The following is a 13,515-nucleotide window of genomic DNA, read 5'->3' as shown; positions in this document are numbered from 1 at the left end:
ACATATATATTAAACAGATTAACTTAACGAGGTGGATTTAAATGCACCGTCAAGAGTGATCGCTCCAGGGAAACTTTATTCAACAATCAAGGCGAGGGGAAAACACAATAGAGCGCTAGCAAGAGAGCCAACATACGTATCAAGTATTTTTTTTTTTTTTTTACACTGCCTGAAGGTCTTTGTAAATAAATAATGATCAACAGATTGGCTGTGGGCTTTTGAAAAGTATGCCTTTGTCAGTTTGCATGATGGGGAAAATTTTCAAAGCGAGATGCTGCCTTCCTAGTTTGGCAGGGAGGGATTGGGGGAGCACGCCCATCCCCAGCCTGTGACTGCAGACTGATGCACTGGAATAACTCAACTCTGTTTGAAATGTATACAGTGGGAACGAGTTGGAAAGAAAGGGAGAGAGGGGCATGAGGTACTGCAGGGAGAATTGATATAAGGGAGTTGCTGCCCGTGCTCCTTAAAAGTGCCATTCAAAAATATTAAAGGTTCCTTCACTGTCTGCAAAAGCCTGGAAAGGTTTGAAATTTAGTTTGAGTGTTTTCAAGACGTTGATACCTTTTAAAAATGTCACTCATGATTCTGTATGATGAAATTAAATGTACTTTTTATTCTACTGTATGGAAATATAGAAAATATCATTTTTTGGGTCAATAAAATACCTATCCGTCTGTCCATCCATGCACACAGACACACATACATTAATACATACATGCATTCTGTCCATCCGTTTAACCATCTGTTGTTGCAGTTGAGTATCTAAAGACGGGCTTTAATAAAAATTTCTGCAGGAAATTCATAATTAACTTTTGTCATTTGAATGTAAAAACTGTTTAAAATGAATAAGGAACAATGCTAATTTCCCTCTAGAAAAATGTGAAGTTTGGTCATGGATGTAGGTAGAAGCCTGATTTCAGTATGAAAATTGAAACTAATATGTACTTTTTTATTTTCAAATGAGTTGTGCTTTTTGAAAAACACAATGTTGTATATTCTCATATAATACATTTTATCATGGTTTTAACACCTTTAAACATTTGAAATGGGACATGACTGACAACATCCACTATCAGAGGATATAACTGGCTCCTCCGCTGCTGATATCCCTTGGGCGTGGCCCTGTAGCACAGACATGGTGTCTGCTCTCCCAGAGCCTTGTGGTAGGTTCAGCCTGAGGCATGGAGAAAGAAGAGGAAGGAGGAGGAGGAGGAGGTGCACAGAGTCTGTGACAGACTGCCAGTCACACTGCTGACAGCTCTGTGAAAGATAGCTGTCTTGGCAGAGAGAGGTGGAGCGGCAGCCCGCCAGTCAGCTCCTGTGTGGAGGCGAGCTGAGCTAAGCAGATTGAAGTGACGAAGGGAAAGGTAGGGGGGGCTCGATGAAGTTGATTGGCGCAACACGGAGCTCTGGATGAAAGATTCAGGCTGAGTGTAAAAACACTAAATGCTGTCAGTGTTATTATCACCTGCTCTAACTCATAGAGGGGAGAAAGGGGAAAGAGCTGGAAAGAGAGGATATCTAATTGACAGATTTCCCCCCCCATTTTACTCCTGTTTTTTCTACAATTGGTTAAAGGGAAGAAGGGATGGTTATTAAGTCTAGTCATTGGATGGCAGTGTTGATAGAGGATTCAGAAAGTGATGGTGAGAGAGATGTATGTCAAACTCCTGAGAGGTTTTCTCCCATAATATTCACATGTCTCACAGCAGTTTTGTCTTTTAGAAGTTTGCAGCTGCAGCTCTCTTATACGGGTTCAGCAGTAAATATAACAACTTCTGCATCTTGCTTGTGAAAACGTGGGAACATATATTGTGTAAAGGACAATATAGTGTACTGTCGCCCCACCAAGGACAGAGTTACACTGTATACAACTCAACAGCCCACTGGTGTGGACTAAGCTTGTTTGACTGTGACATATTCAAATATTTATCTCATCATTTCAGAGAGCAAAATGAGATTAGGCAAATTCTTGAAATATTTAAAATTTAAGCCTGTCTGAGCATTTACTACTTGCTCGACATGGCATCGAGAACTGGAAATCAGGGTAAAAGCCAGTAATTGGTGTTGCATTGTCATGCCATTCAGTCTGTATCACTCAAACTTTTGTTTTTATTTTCTAATGTGAGCATTGGAAAATGACAATTTAATGATACTGTGTTTTTGGGGCCTATATGACTTAGAGGTAAAGATGCACCAATCTCAGACTTAGTAGCAAATAGTAATAGTGTCTGTTTTTATTCATTATACAAAGAGCTAAAAATTATGGCAAAATACTCTAATCTTTTTCCATAAATGTAAAATTTTCCAATTTCCAAAAAACTAAAATTAGCAAGTTTAGCATCTAATACACGATGTGATTGAACAGACAACCTGTTATACATTTTACTTTCTATCAGCTGCCAATGTCTAATTTTCTGTTTTTGCAGCCTTAATCAAAAGTCTAATGGCTTAAAGAGAACACAAAGTTTTCTTTCTGAAAAGTCTTTGGTGATTTTCTTTATTTTCTATTTCAAAATCTTACTACCGGTAATCAAAACTGATAAGTAATTTTCCTGTCATTATGACTTTTATAATGAATATTATTACTGTCTGTGTGAATTGATGGTACTTTTGTTGGGTGCATTTTCCATAATCTTATCTAATGTTTGTTCTTTAGTTTTCTCTGAATCCTTGCAACTTCCACTGTTTAAAGCATGTTGTGTGTAAAAGTGGCCAGTTTATTTCGCCAGTTGGTGTTTTATTGAATTTCTGTTTAGAACATTATTTTAACCCTTACTGTGCTAATGCATGCTGGTAATTAGTTTGCTTGCTGTTAAACAAAAGTATGATTTATTTTTCAGTCGACATGACCCCCTCCTAATCCCTGGAAATGAACAAATTGAAAACATGGACATGAACGTGAAGAGGTATGACTCGACAGGGATGTTTCACTGGTGCCCTTCCAAAGAAATCGAGAAAGTCATCCTGGTAAGTAGAGCTGCAGCTTTGCACCAACAGTCCTGTAATATATAGATATAAAATATTTTGGTCCGGAGCAAATGTTTCCCATCAATACTGCAGTAACAGAATACATACTAACTTGTACTGATAATCTTTTTTACTGCATCTCTGTTGTTTTAAGGTGAGTTTGTTTGTTTCCCTTTAATGTCTCAGTCTTTTCACACTTATCACCAAAGGGGTTTAATATAACTTATATTTAATTTAGAAGAATTGAGTTGGGTTAGCCTCGGTGCAGTCACTATTTGAAAATAATCACAAGAAATTATTTTCAATAGCTGAAAGAATTTGTGTTTATTTTGTGTGACTTACACAATGTTTATTTTTTCAACATAGTTTTCAACCAATCTTCTAATAATTTTTTTGTGAATTTTTACAGCACTAGTGGCTCATATTTTATGGACAGTAGGCAGACAGGAAAGGGGGTATGATAGAGAGGGAGAGACATGCAGGAAAGGACCACAGGCTGGATTTGAACCCGGGTTGCCCGCATTGAGTACGTGGGTTGTGTGTGCTAACCACTGCACCACCAAATACACTGCAATACTTTAATAATTTGATTTTCACAGTAGTCCCAGTGAATTACCAGGGCAGCTTTTTCCAAACTTAACCTGGCAATGATGCAATGGATTTACTTAATATATAATGCAGGTGACATTAATGCAAAGAATAAATCTTTAACAGATTAAGCCGACCTATATTAGTTTTGGGGTATCTAATTAAACACGGTAGCTAATTGATAGGCAAGAGAGAAAGGTTGAACTGCTAGTGGTATGACTGTCTGACAGTCTTGTTGTTTCTTGTCTCACTGAGGGATTTTGAAGTTTGTTAAGAGTAGCAGGAATGTTCATATATCACCGGGACTTGGTGATGTATGACAGTTCAAGCTATCATGAAAAATGTACTTGCTTGCCTGATTAAGTGCTTGATAAAATGCTGCCAGCTGGTTGGTCAGTGATGCTGCTGTTTCGAAGGTTAACAACACGTAGAAGTAGTCAGGACTGTTGTTCAGCAATGCATCGCTACAAACATTTGTGTAAATGTTTGTCCAACGTAAACATATTAGGCTTTATTTACACAATAAGGGTGCCCGTAAATAAGAGGGTACTTTATTAGATCTTGACCCATAAATTGCCTGGTTAGTTTTACCCAGTAAATCCTTTCTGCTTTATTCACACATAACCCTGACCCAGTAAATTAGCAGTAAATATCTGGGTAAGGTTATGTTATAGTGTCTTTATTTATCTGGTAAGAATCATTTTTAAGCACACTGTCTAAATTAGATAGTCTCAATCATTGTTTCTGTGACACTTTTTACCCCTTTTCCTTATATTCTCCTCTCCCTTATCCACCCATCCCCTTCTTTTCCCGTCAGACCCGAAGCGAAGCCTCCATGACTGTGCTGAGCGGCCATGTAGTGGTCTGTATATTTGGGGATGTCACGTCCGCTTTGGTGGGGCTGCGAAACCTGGTGATGCCTTTAAGAGCCAGCAACTTTCACTATCATGAACTTAAACCTATAGTGTTTGTGGGCTCGCTGGATTACCTTCGGAGAGAGTGGGAGACTTTACACAACTTTCCCAAGGTCTCCATCTTACCTGTGAGTGCTCAGTTGGAACATTTTGAGTTAGACACATATTGAAATCCTGAAGGAGTGCTATCAATTTGACATCGTCACACACGTTGCTTGATTGAAAGATCACTGCATGAGAGCTCAGTTAACTGCCTTGATCTAGAGCAGAGACACATCCTGCATATCCAAAGTAGAGTTTATGAGTGCTGCAACTGCAGTGCCCATCACAGATGGCATGGCTTGGTGCCTTGGAGCTTGTTAGGCCAGGCTTGACTGATGATCAGAGGAGAATCCCAAACACAGCCCTCAGCACAGGCTAGCCTTTATATTAGTCCATGTCTATGAATCTCTAATGCCTGGTTAGATCAGTGGAATGTCATTGCCTCAAAACAAGAATACTTGTTAACTAATTTCCCAAAGCTCCACTCTGCTCACTTCTTAAATTTGTTTTTCTCTCCCCCATGTCTTTCTGTTCTATTTTTTTTCCTCTCTCTGTCTCTTGCCCTCTCTCTGGCGGTCTCACTCTTTTTCTCTGTGTTCTTCTCACCCTGAAGGGTACACCATTAAGTCGGGCAGATTTAAGGGCTGTCAACATCAACCTCTGTGACATGTGCGTAATACTGTCAGCCAATCAGAACAATATCGAAGATGCCTCTCTGCAGGATAAGGAATGCATCTTGGCATCACTCAACATCAAGTCTATGCAGTTTGATGACAGCATCGGGGTCTTACAGGCTAATTCCCAAGGTAAGGAGCGTCCTATTAGACATCATGTACACTGTTGCCCAAAGGGGACAGGTAGTGGCAGGGAGGGAAGATGGTAGTCAAGGATGGAAACAGAGAGGAGGAAAAAATTGGGCGGGGATCAAGCTGCCACACTGTAGGAAGGAATATAGAGTGCTAAATGTTCTTAATAAAATTCTATGCAAGTCCACTGTATCATCCATAGACAGACAGCAATGCAGCTCATGATGATGTGCACACTGAAAACCTTGTGTTGATTGCTTTGTCAAACCTTTAAAGTTCACGTCTTGTAATTTTCTGATGATTTCAATGTTGTCTCTGGTAATTAAATGCTTCTAACCCTCTCTGATAATACTTTTTAATGATGTAATCAACATGACTGTGCCGTTTGATGTTGTTCCCCCCGATACAGAGTCTGGCAGATCGTCTGGAACAGATTGTTGATGTTTGCAGACAAACATATGAACCTGGCATCCCATCAGGCCTCATCATCATTAAGCAGCTAGTACAAATCACCAGGCAGGCCAATTCAGCTGCTCCTCATTAGTCACAACAAAACAGCGACACATGCGGGCACACGCTTCTCGCGTCCGTGTGGGTGTGTTTACACCCATTTAGACACACACTCAGATTCATGCCAAGGCAATCTGTGCAGAGACACTCACACACAGGTACCCCTCAGTGTATGTTTACCTTGAAAGCCATTCCTCAATCTCAGTGCAATGTGCACCAACTCAACAGAGATGGTGTCTCGAGTCTCTCGCATAGATTCTTGTTGCTCTATTTTGCGCTCGGGTGTGTGTTCATGGTTGTGTACCTCTGTGTTGCCCTGCAATGGACTGGCTATCTGTCCAGGGTGCACCCTGCCTTTTGTCCGCACCATGACCCAGCGGGACAAGCAATAGAAGATGGTTGGAATTCACAACACTTGAGGCACCTAAGCATTCAATTCATCAAACCATACAAAGTGGTTAAGAAACAAAAGAATTACTTCAATTGTTGCAGCTTTAAAGCATAACTTAGAACAATGGTTTGTGTTAATCTTTTTACTGTTGTAAGTGCTATAAAAAAACAAAAATGTCTTTATTTTGTAAGAAACATTTCCACATGTTTAACTAAAATAGCAGTGGTATTGTTTTTACCAGCCACGAGTGACTGATTAGCCTTCAGTGGCAGTGCCACCAAGGACCAATAAGCAGCAGGCAAACCTCAGAGCTGTTGCTCTGGGGAGCAGCACTCACAGAGAGCCTCCTCTAGGCGAAAGCTCATTGGATGTGGCACCTCCCCCAGATCGATTCATGGAGCTGGAGGTTATCAATAACTGCGTCTTACACGAATTATCCATTTAAGAAAACACACTTTCACAGTGACATGCATTCATGCATACACAAAATATGGAAAATGCACTAACACACCCAAATGCTGCTATTGTTCAGGGATTCCTTCCTTCTGGCTTTTCTCCCATTCAGACGCTATCTGTGGAATTTGGAAGGTGCAAATGAATAAGTAAACATGTGCTTTCCTGGGGGAGAGCTTCTCACGCTGCTTGTAGAATGTAGTCAACCACAGAGCATAGCTGTGCCCGCGGGGCAACAAGGATTCGGGGGTATGTAACCCAGATCTCACTTGTCTATAGTAGACAGTAGCTCAAGATGCACCATTTTGCAGCCTCTCACAATGAAAAACAATGTAATGGAGAGGATTTTGTGTAATAAAGCTGCTTTAATACTTTGGGGGAGAATATTTTGTTGAGCTAATTTCATAAAAAGGATATGAAATGTATGAGGTCCTTGAAAAACATACAGAATTCAATTTAATTAAAGCTAAGAAGCCAAGTTATGAAGGGCTCTGCACTCAGACCTTTGACTTGATTTATTTGCTGAAGATGCAATATTTTTTAGGGTAATATGCTAATGCTTCATGTTGAGATTAAATTTTCTAAGGTAATTTAGTAGAACTGCAGGTTGCTAAGACAAGGTAACACATTTAGGCTCTGAATAAAGACATCAGGCTCTCTGGAGCTTACCAGCTCATACCGAGTTGCAGCTTTTAGGTTGTAACCCTAACATGTTTTTGAAAGCAACACAGCAGTAGGCCCCTGTTCCCCACCAGCATCAGAATCTAGTGTTTGAGCTACACAAATCGGAGGCTGCTCTTCTACAACTTTGCACTGTCTTCAGTTTTGCTATGATAAACTGTTATGGTAGCATTTACGAGGCAAAGACAAAAAAAAAAAAACAACAAACTTGCTATCACTCTTCTTGGCTTTAAGGATATTGACGGTCTGATGTTGGAGCTTATGCTCCCTGGCTGACTTGCATTGTCATACTTGGTTTAATAATTGGTATAACCAATGTAGAGATCAACTAGACTTCAGTTCAGTGTTGCTTTCTACCACATCCTAAACTACTCGCATCTTTTCATTTCAAAGGCCTGAAAGCTCTCTTTTGTAATGTGAGCAGCATATTGAGGTTTTTGACAAGGAAAGAACACACACCACACACACACACACACACACATATACAAGCACGGAATCTGCAATCGTTTTGAAACTTTGTGACCTGAATTTATTCCTTGCCTTATGTTTCCATGGCCATGGCACTATAAGGTGACATTTTGCTGTAGTCAGCACTAAATGATGGATGTCAAAACACAGGTGATGCATTATGCATATAGCATTACAGATTTAGGGTGTTTACTTGTCACTTTGAGAAAATGCAAAAATGTGAAGTCATGTGAATTCTTACTCCTGTCACTTGTGCTTATATTTCATGGTTCTGTGCTGCACTATAAAAGGTTTTCAGGATCCACTTCACCAATTTTATCGTAACAAAATGAACAACATATAAAATTTATGCTTGCCCATAGATGGAGAGATGTGAATGCTAAATTTGTCTTTGCTAACCTCTAAAAGCACAGTAACTATTGCAGTTTTTAAGGAGGCACCTTGTTCACTTATCTGACTTTTTTTCCCCTTCTGAAAAATCTACACACTTAAATTGTGCTGAAAGTAACATAAAAGCCAAAGGTTGAGTAAGCTGATGTGAGCACTATGTATAACAATACAGACACACAGTTCTTATTGACATTGCAGTTTAGATGATGCCCTAGCAGTAAAATATATCTAATACTGTTGTAGATTTCCTTGCCTTCAGTTTTTTTTTATTATTATTATTCATTACTAAATCAAAAAAATAGTCACTACTTTGCAAGGAAAGGCAGCATATAAAGGGTATGAGTATTTAAGATTAAAGAAAAAATACTGTATGGAAGACCTAAACGATAAAAAATTAAATGATTTTAAAAGTTTAAAACAACTAATGGAAATGAAAATCCTGGTTTCTGTCAAGCATCATCAGTTTAAGTGAGGGGATATCATGAAAACAAATACAAAGATTTGAGGTAAAAGTCTGTTATAAATGCCCTTATATTGAAAATTCGGTGCTACAGCTTAACTTTCTGCCAAGGGAAGTAAATATACATATTTATAACATTAATTAGTCAAGAAAACTCCCAAATTCATTGCAAAACTTGCACAGATATACTTCAATTACATTTTCAAACATCTTTAATAGTTTACTGTTACATTATTCAGTCACCAAATGGATAAACACTAAATTGTATTATTGTTAGAACTAGTCCATCCCTTTTTAATCAGAAAATTAGAGTTGATTTTGACATTTGTTCGACAGTCATTTTACTACATTTAATATTAGTTTAGTAAATAGTAAAAATAAAAAAATAAAAATGTTTAACTGGTTGGAAGATGAGCACCTGCATGCTGCTGAGCTACTTTGAAACTAATTGGCATTTATGACAGGTATATGCAATGAAGAATCAGGTCACAGCAGTTAAAACAGTAAAACTGTAATGTATAGTGCTTTAAATATTCTGTAAAAGGATTTGATATGTAGTAGTTAGAAAGGGTTAGAATACTGTATTATTATTGTATTAGTTATGCATTTTCTGTTTTAGGTGGTGCTGTGCTCAACTTTTTATATTTTAAATTGCAAGATTTTTTATATTTTAAATTTCAAGATCTTCTTTTTTATATATTTAATGTTGGAAAATAATTGAGACTGAGTTGAAATAAATTAGCAACAACTTTTGTCCTTTTTCATTTGCAAAACTGCTGGCAATTAAATATTTCTTAAAACTCACTCTAAGCTGAATAATTTGTTGTATCAAAAAAGAAACACAAAAAAAGAACATCCAAGCTCGAAAGGCCCCCATTGTTAATAAATGTGATGATGAAAAAAATGAAACACAACTATTAAATCTACAAATAAATGTATGGTAATTAATTTGTTTTTGATCATTGATAAAACACAAAGCCTCAATAAACCATATAAATCTGTTTTATCTGACAAGCAGGGCTCACACTGTGATACAGACAAGCTGATTTGTCTGATGTTAAAAAATGCTGTCAAATTTAATGAATAAGATATTAGGGTCTGTTTGTTGAGTCATGGTGACATTTTTATGTTAATAGTTAACATGCTTAATTATAAAGAATTCTGCATTTTAATACATAATTTCCCTTATTTTTTAGCCAAAATGTTTCTATATAAACATGCTGACAAATTATTGACCTCTTGGATTGTTGCATTTTTAGAACTTTGTGAACCATTTCTAGCTTTAAAACTATATTTCTTTAAGTGCTTGTGTTATTTTTATTTTTTTTTGTTATTCTTTGCTAAACTGTAGTAATAATAATGATAAAACTTAATTTCATTAGCAAAATATTGAGAACAACTTCTTATTTGTAACTTTAGTCTTAAAGGGCAAAAAAACTTCAATGTTGAAATGAGAAGAGGACAAAGGTTTACCTATCGGTACATAAAATGAGCAATGCATTCATTCAGCATCAGAATAACATGACTTTTGAAAAAAAGTCCTTTAATCTTTCTTTATTAACAGGTTTGTCTTGCTTGATGAGAAATTATTCAGACATTTCTCTTTTTTTGTGTTGCGTTCAGGTTTCACGCCTCCTGGAATGGACAGGTCATCTCCAGACAGCAGTCCAGTACATGGCTTTGTGCGTCAGGCTTCGGTAACCACCGGATCCAACATCCCCATCATCACAGAGCTAGGTAAACCAGTTTCCACCCACCTCTGACACTCATACTGCATGGTACTGTATACCTTGTAAACTAAACTCAGCTCATAATTCATCCCCAGAACATCAACAAACAGATCTGATAACAATTCAACTCACTCTGCATTCAAAAGTTCCGACTCATTCAGTGTCTGATTGACTGAGGAATGCATTGTCCGGAATTTTTGTCTACCTCTAGTTTTTTTTTTGTTTTTTTTTCCTACATTACCCGATTTGCTTAGGTGCTTTTAAATGACAAGTTGATTTGAAGATGTCAGACGGGCACTTTTAGGACAAAAGCTCCATCTCTTGCAATTTGTTCACTAATGGATAAGGGAAACTCAGCCGGATGGAGAGGGTGAAAGAGGGAGAAAAGGTAGGAGGACAAAAAGTGCCTTGGCTGCAAAATATGTCCATTTATTAATAACAATGCCACTGGTTGTATTCCCATTGGTGATGGGGACTCATGAAACTTTCAGATCTCTAAGGGCCTTCTGAAACACCAGAGACCAGCCACTTTGTCTCCCCTGACCCAATTAGGGAGCAGTGGAGCATGAGGCCAGTGAAAAAAAGACCAGAAAGAGAAAGCTGCTACCTAATGCTACTTGCACCATGCCCAGTTCCTGAACTGAGGTTCTCCCATTACACTTGCTGACCACTCAAATGATCGCCCAAACCAGATAGTCGGGTTGGAGTCCCATACTTGAGTGGTAGCAAGCACTGGCGTTGTGTTGCTACATGCTTTCTGGCAAGCGTCAACTCAAGACGTGATAACATTGTTTCCTATAGTTGAGGAACGAGCAGAGAGAGGGGAGAGTGGCTGCATGTCACACTAGTACCATATGCTGTAATTACATTGTCATATCTTCAAGTTACAGAGCCAGGAGCAGATTAAAGCTAAGTCAAATGAAAAACAGTCTCTATCAAAGGTGCATGATCAATTTTGTTTGCATGGTGTGTGAAGAAGGTTTGTTAGTGGATAAGACATTGTTTATCCCTTGCACTGTGCTACTGTGATAAACATGACTGTGGTTTTAACTGGTTAGTGCTGTGACACCTATGGATTTGATATGCTCTTTAATCCTTAGACATTGGAGAACCATGAGAGTCGGCACAACAATACTGAGACAATAATAAAAAAAAAGCGTTTGAACCTGTTTCAATAACAGCGTCTCTCCTCCTCTGTACTGTCTCATCACCATTAGCTAAACCTGGCAAAATATTGCCACTGGTTTCTCTCAGTCAGGAAAAAAAAAGTGGAACCAGCATACAAATGATAACAGAGCTGGGTAAGCTGAGCCTTTGTCTGCTGCTGCCATTAGTCCCTTGCACCACTGCTCGTCTCCTCATCAGCTTGTCTTGATTTATCTTGCTGCACTCAAGGCTACCGTTGCTCCCATGGCTGCACTTAAAAAACACAAAAAATTTGTTGAAATTGACATTCTTTTTAATTATTTTTCCCCCTTTTTTGTCTGGAGTGCATCACTAGGCCTTTGATCATGGACATCTGTGTGGCTGTTTTCATAGCAACATGCTGCTCTGCACCTTTGTTCTCCTCCGGTTACTCTACATTATCTCTTGCACGCCAGGCTGCCCCCACCCTCTCCACCAACTCACCTTTCACTCCTTTGGTCGAGGCCTATTTGGTTCATATTCTCTTTGACTGACATTGTAGTGCCACATTGTATAGAAAACCAGTGATAAAATGTGGAAAATCTGACGAAAAACAACCAGTGATGCATGATATATTGGAATTATCATCAGATTCAGACAATTGTAGTCATTTTTTAACATATTGTAGTGGTTACGCACTATATGTAAAATTGGGCTCATATCATTGACCAATATTCATTTCTGTATGTATGTGTTTTGGGACAGGGAAAAAAGTGGGTTTGCCATATGTTTATTTTATTTATTTTTTATGGGGGCTCTGCAGTGTCTTTCTGGACCAGAGAAATTATGTCAACTCTATTAATATCTGATATCATTACCAGTCTAAATGTTTATATTGTCTCCATAGAAATAATTAGCATTTTTATTATACAGATTCATTTCACACAGATTTGTACTTTTCGAGAAATTAATCTAAACCAAAAATCCTTTTTTCATTTAATACAGATATTTTAGCCAGCTTAACATTATGTACATGTACTATAAAGTATATGCAGAATATCGACACATTGTGAATCTGAAATGGGTTTTACTTTAAAATCCTTATGGGGCAGTGATAGCTGCTTGTAATCGCTTTTTTTCACCACAATTTTTCCTTCCACCCACTTTAAATTAAAATACTTGTATATAGCACTCTGTGAGCAAACTAGCTTCTTTTTCATTGATCTTTTGTGCCTTAATCTTTCTTGTGTTAAGTAAACCCTGATGGCTAGAACTATACTGAACAGAAAAATATATTTTTTGCAAGTAAGTTTTTTAATTTACCCAAGATTTTCAACATTTTGACACTCATGGACCTATAAGTCAAAACCAACAGAGATGATACTCCGACAAATCTGTGTGTAAGAAATGTATATACTGCAATGTGGAAGCTTAACTTTGAATAAAAGTCACTTTTGGTGATGTTCTAATTTATTTAGATTAGCCTGTAATGTTGGCACTTCAACCAATAACCCATAACACTGCCTCTAAAAGGATACAGTGAAAAGCTGTTTTTTTTTTATTTTTATTTTTTTACACCAAGCCATTCAGTTCACTCAGCAGAACACGTCTACACCTGATGTCGATGTGGTAAAACTGTGTTGTCACTTGACTTTAATTTGAATTTCAGGGAACTGGTAAACATGTAAGTTTCTCAGATAATGATGATGTGACAAACGCATCCATCAAGGAAAACTCTTCAAACAAAAGCATGATTTTATTAATGCATGCTGTCCTTATGTGATTATGTGATGTAATAGCCATTGTTAAAGTCACAGTTTAAAAACTTTGAAGTTGGCCATCATTATCTCTACATCTGTCAAAAAAGAGCATATCTCTCTCTCTATTATATATATACTGTATATATATATATACCGTAAATTCTCTAATATAGGCCCGGGCCTTTATTTCACTCAAGTGCATCGCGGTCCAGGCCTTTATTGGA

The 13,515-nt window shown here is 37.9% G+C and overlaps 1 protein-coding gene across 12 annotated transcripts in view; it reads left to right on the top strand.

The window, feature by feature from the left end:
- LOC107092828 (calcium-activated potassium channel subunit alpha-1) overlaps nt 1-13,515 on the top strand; it is a 180,775-nt gene that overhangs the window by 148,496 nt on the left and 18,764 nt on the right. For all 12 annotated transcript variants that reach the window (XM_015388435.1, XM_015388190.1, XM_015387774.1 and 9 more), the window contains 4 exons: nt 2,847-2,973; nt 4,379-4,603; nt 5,131-5,323; nt 10,300-10,413. In XM_015388435.1, coding sequence (XP_015243921.1) covers nt 2,847-2,973; nt 4,379-4,603; nt 5,131-5,323; nt 10,300-10,413 — 659 coding nt within the window. The remainder of the gene's footprint in view (nt 1-2,846; nt 2,974-4,378; nt 4,604-5,130; nt 5,324-10,299; nt 10,414-13,515) is intronic.

Source organism: Cyprinodon variegatus, unplaced genomic scaffold, assembly GCF_000732505.1.
Source record: "Cyprinodon variegatus isolate N-32 unplaced genomic scaffold, C_variegatus-1.0 Scaffold1, whole genome shotgun sequence".
Lineage (NCBI taxonomy): Eukaryota > Metazoa > Chordata > Actinopteri > Cyprinodontiformes > Cyprinodontidae > Cyprinodon > Cyprinodon variegatus.
The sequence above is the reverse complement of the archived record's forward strand: the minus strand, read 5'-3'. Positions and strand labels throughout refer to the sequence as shown.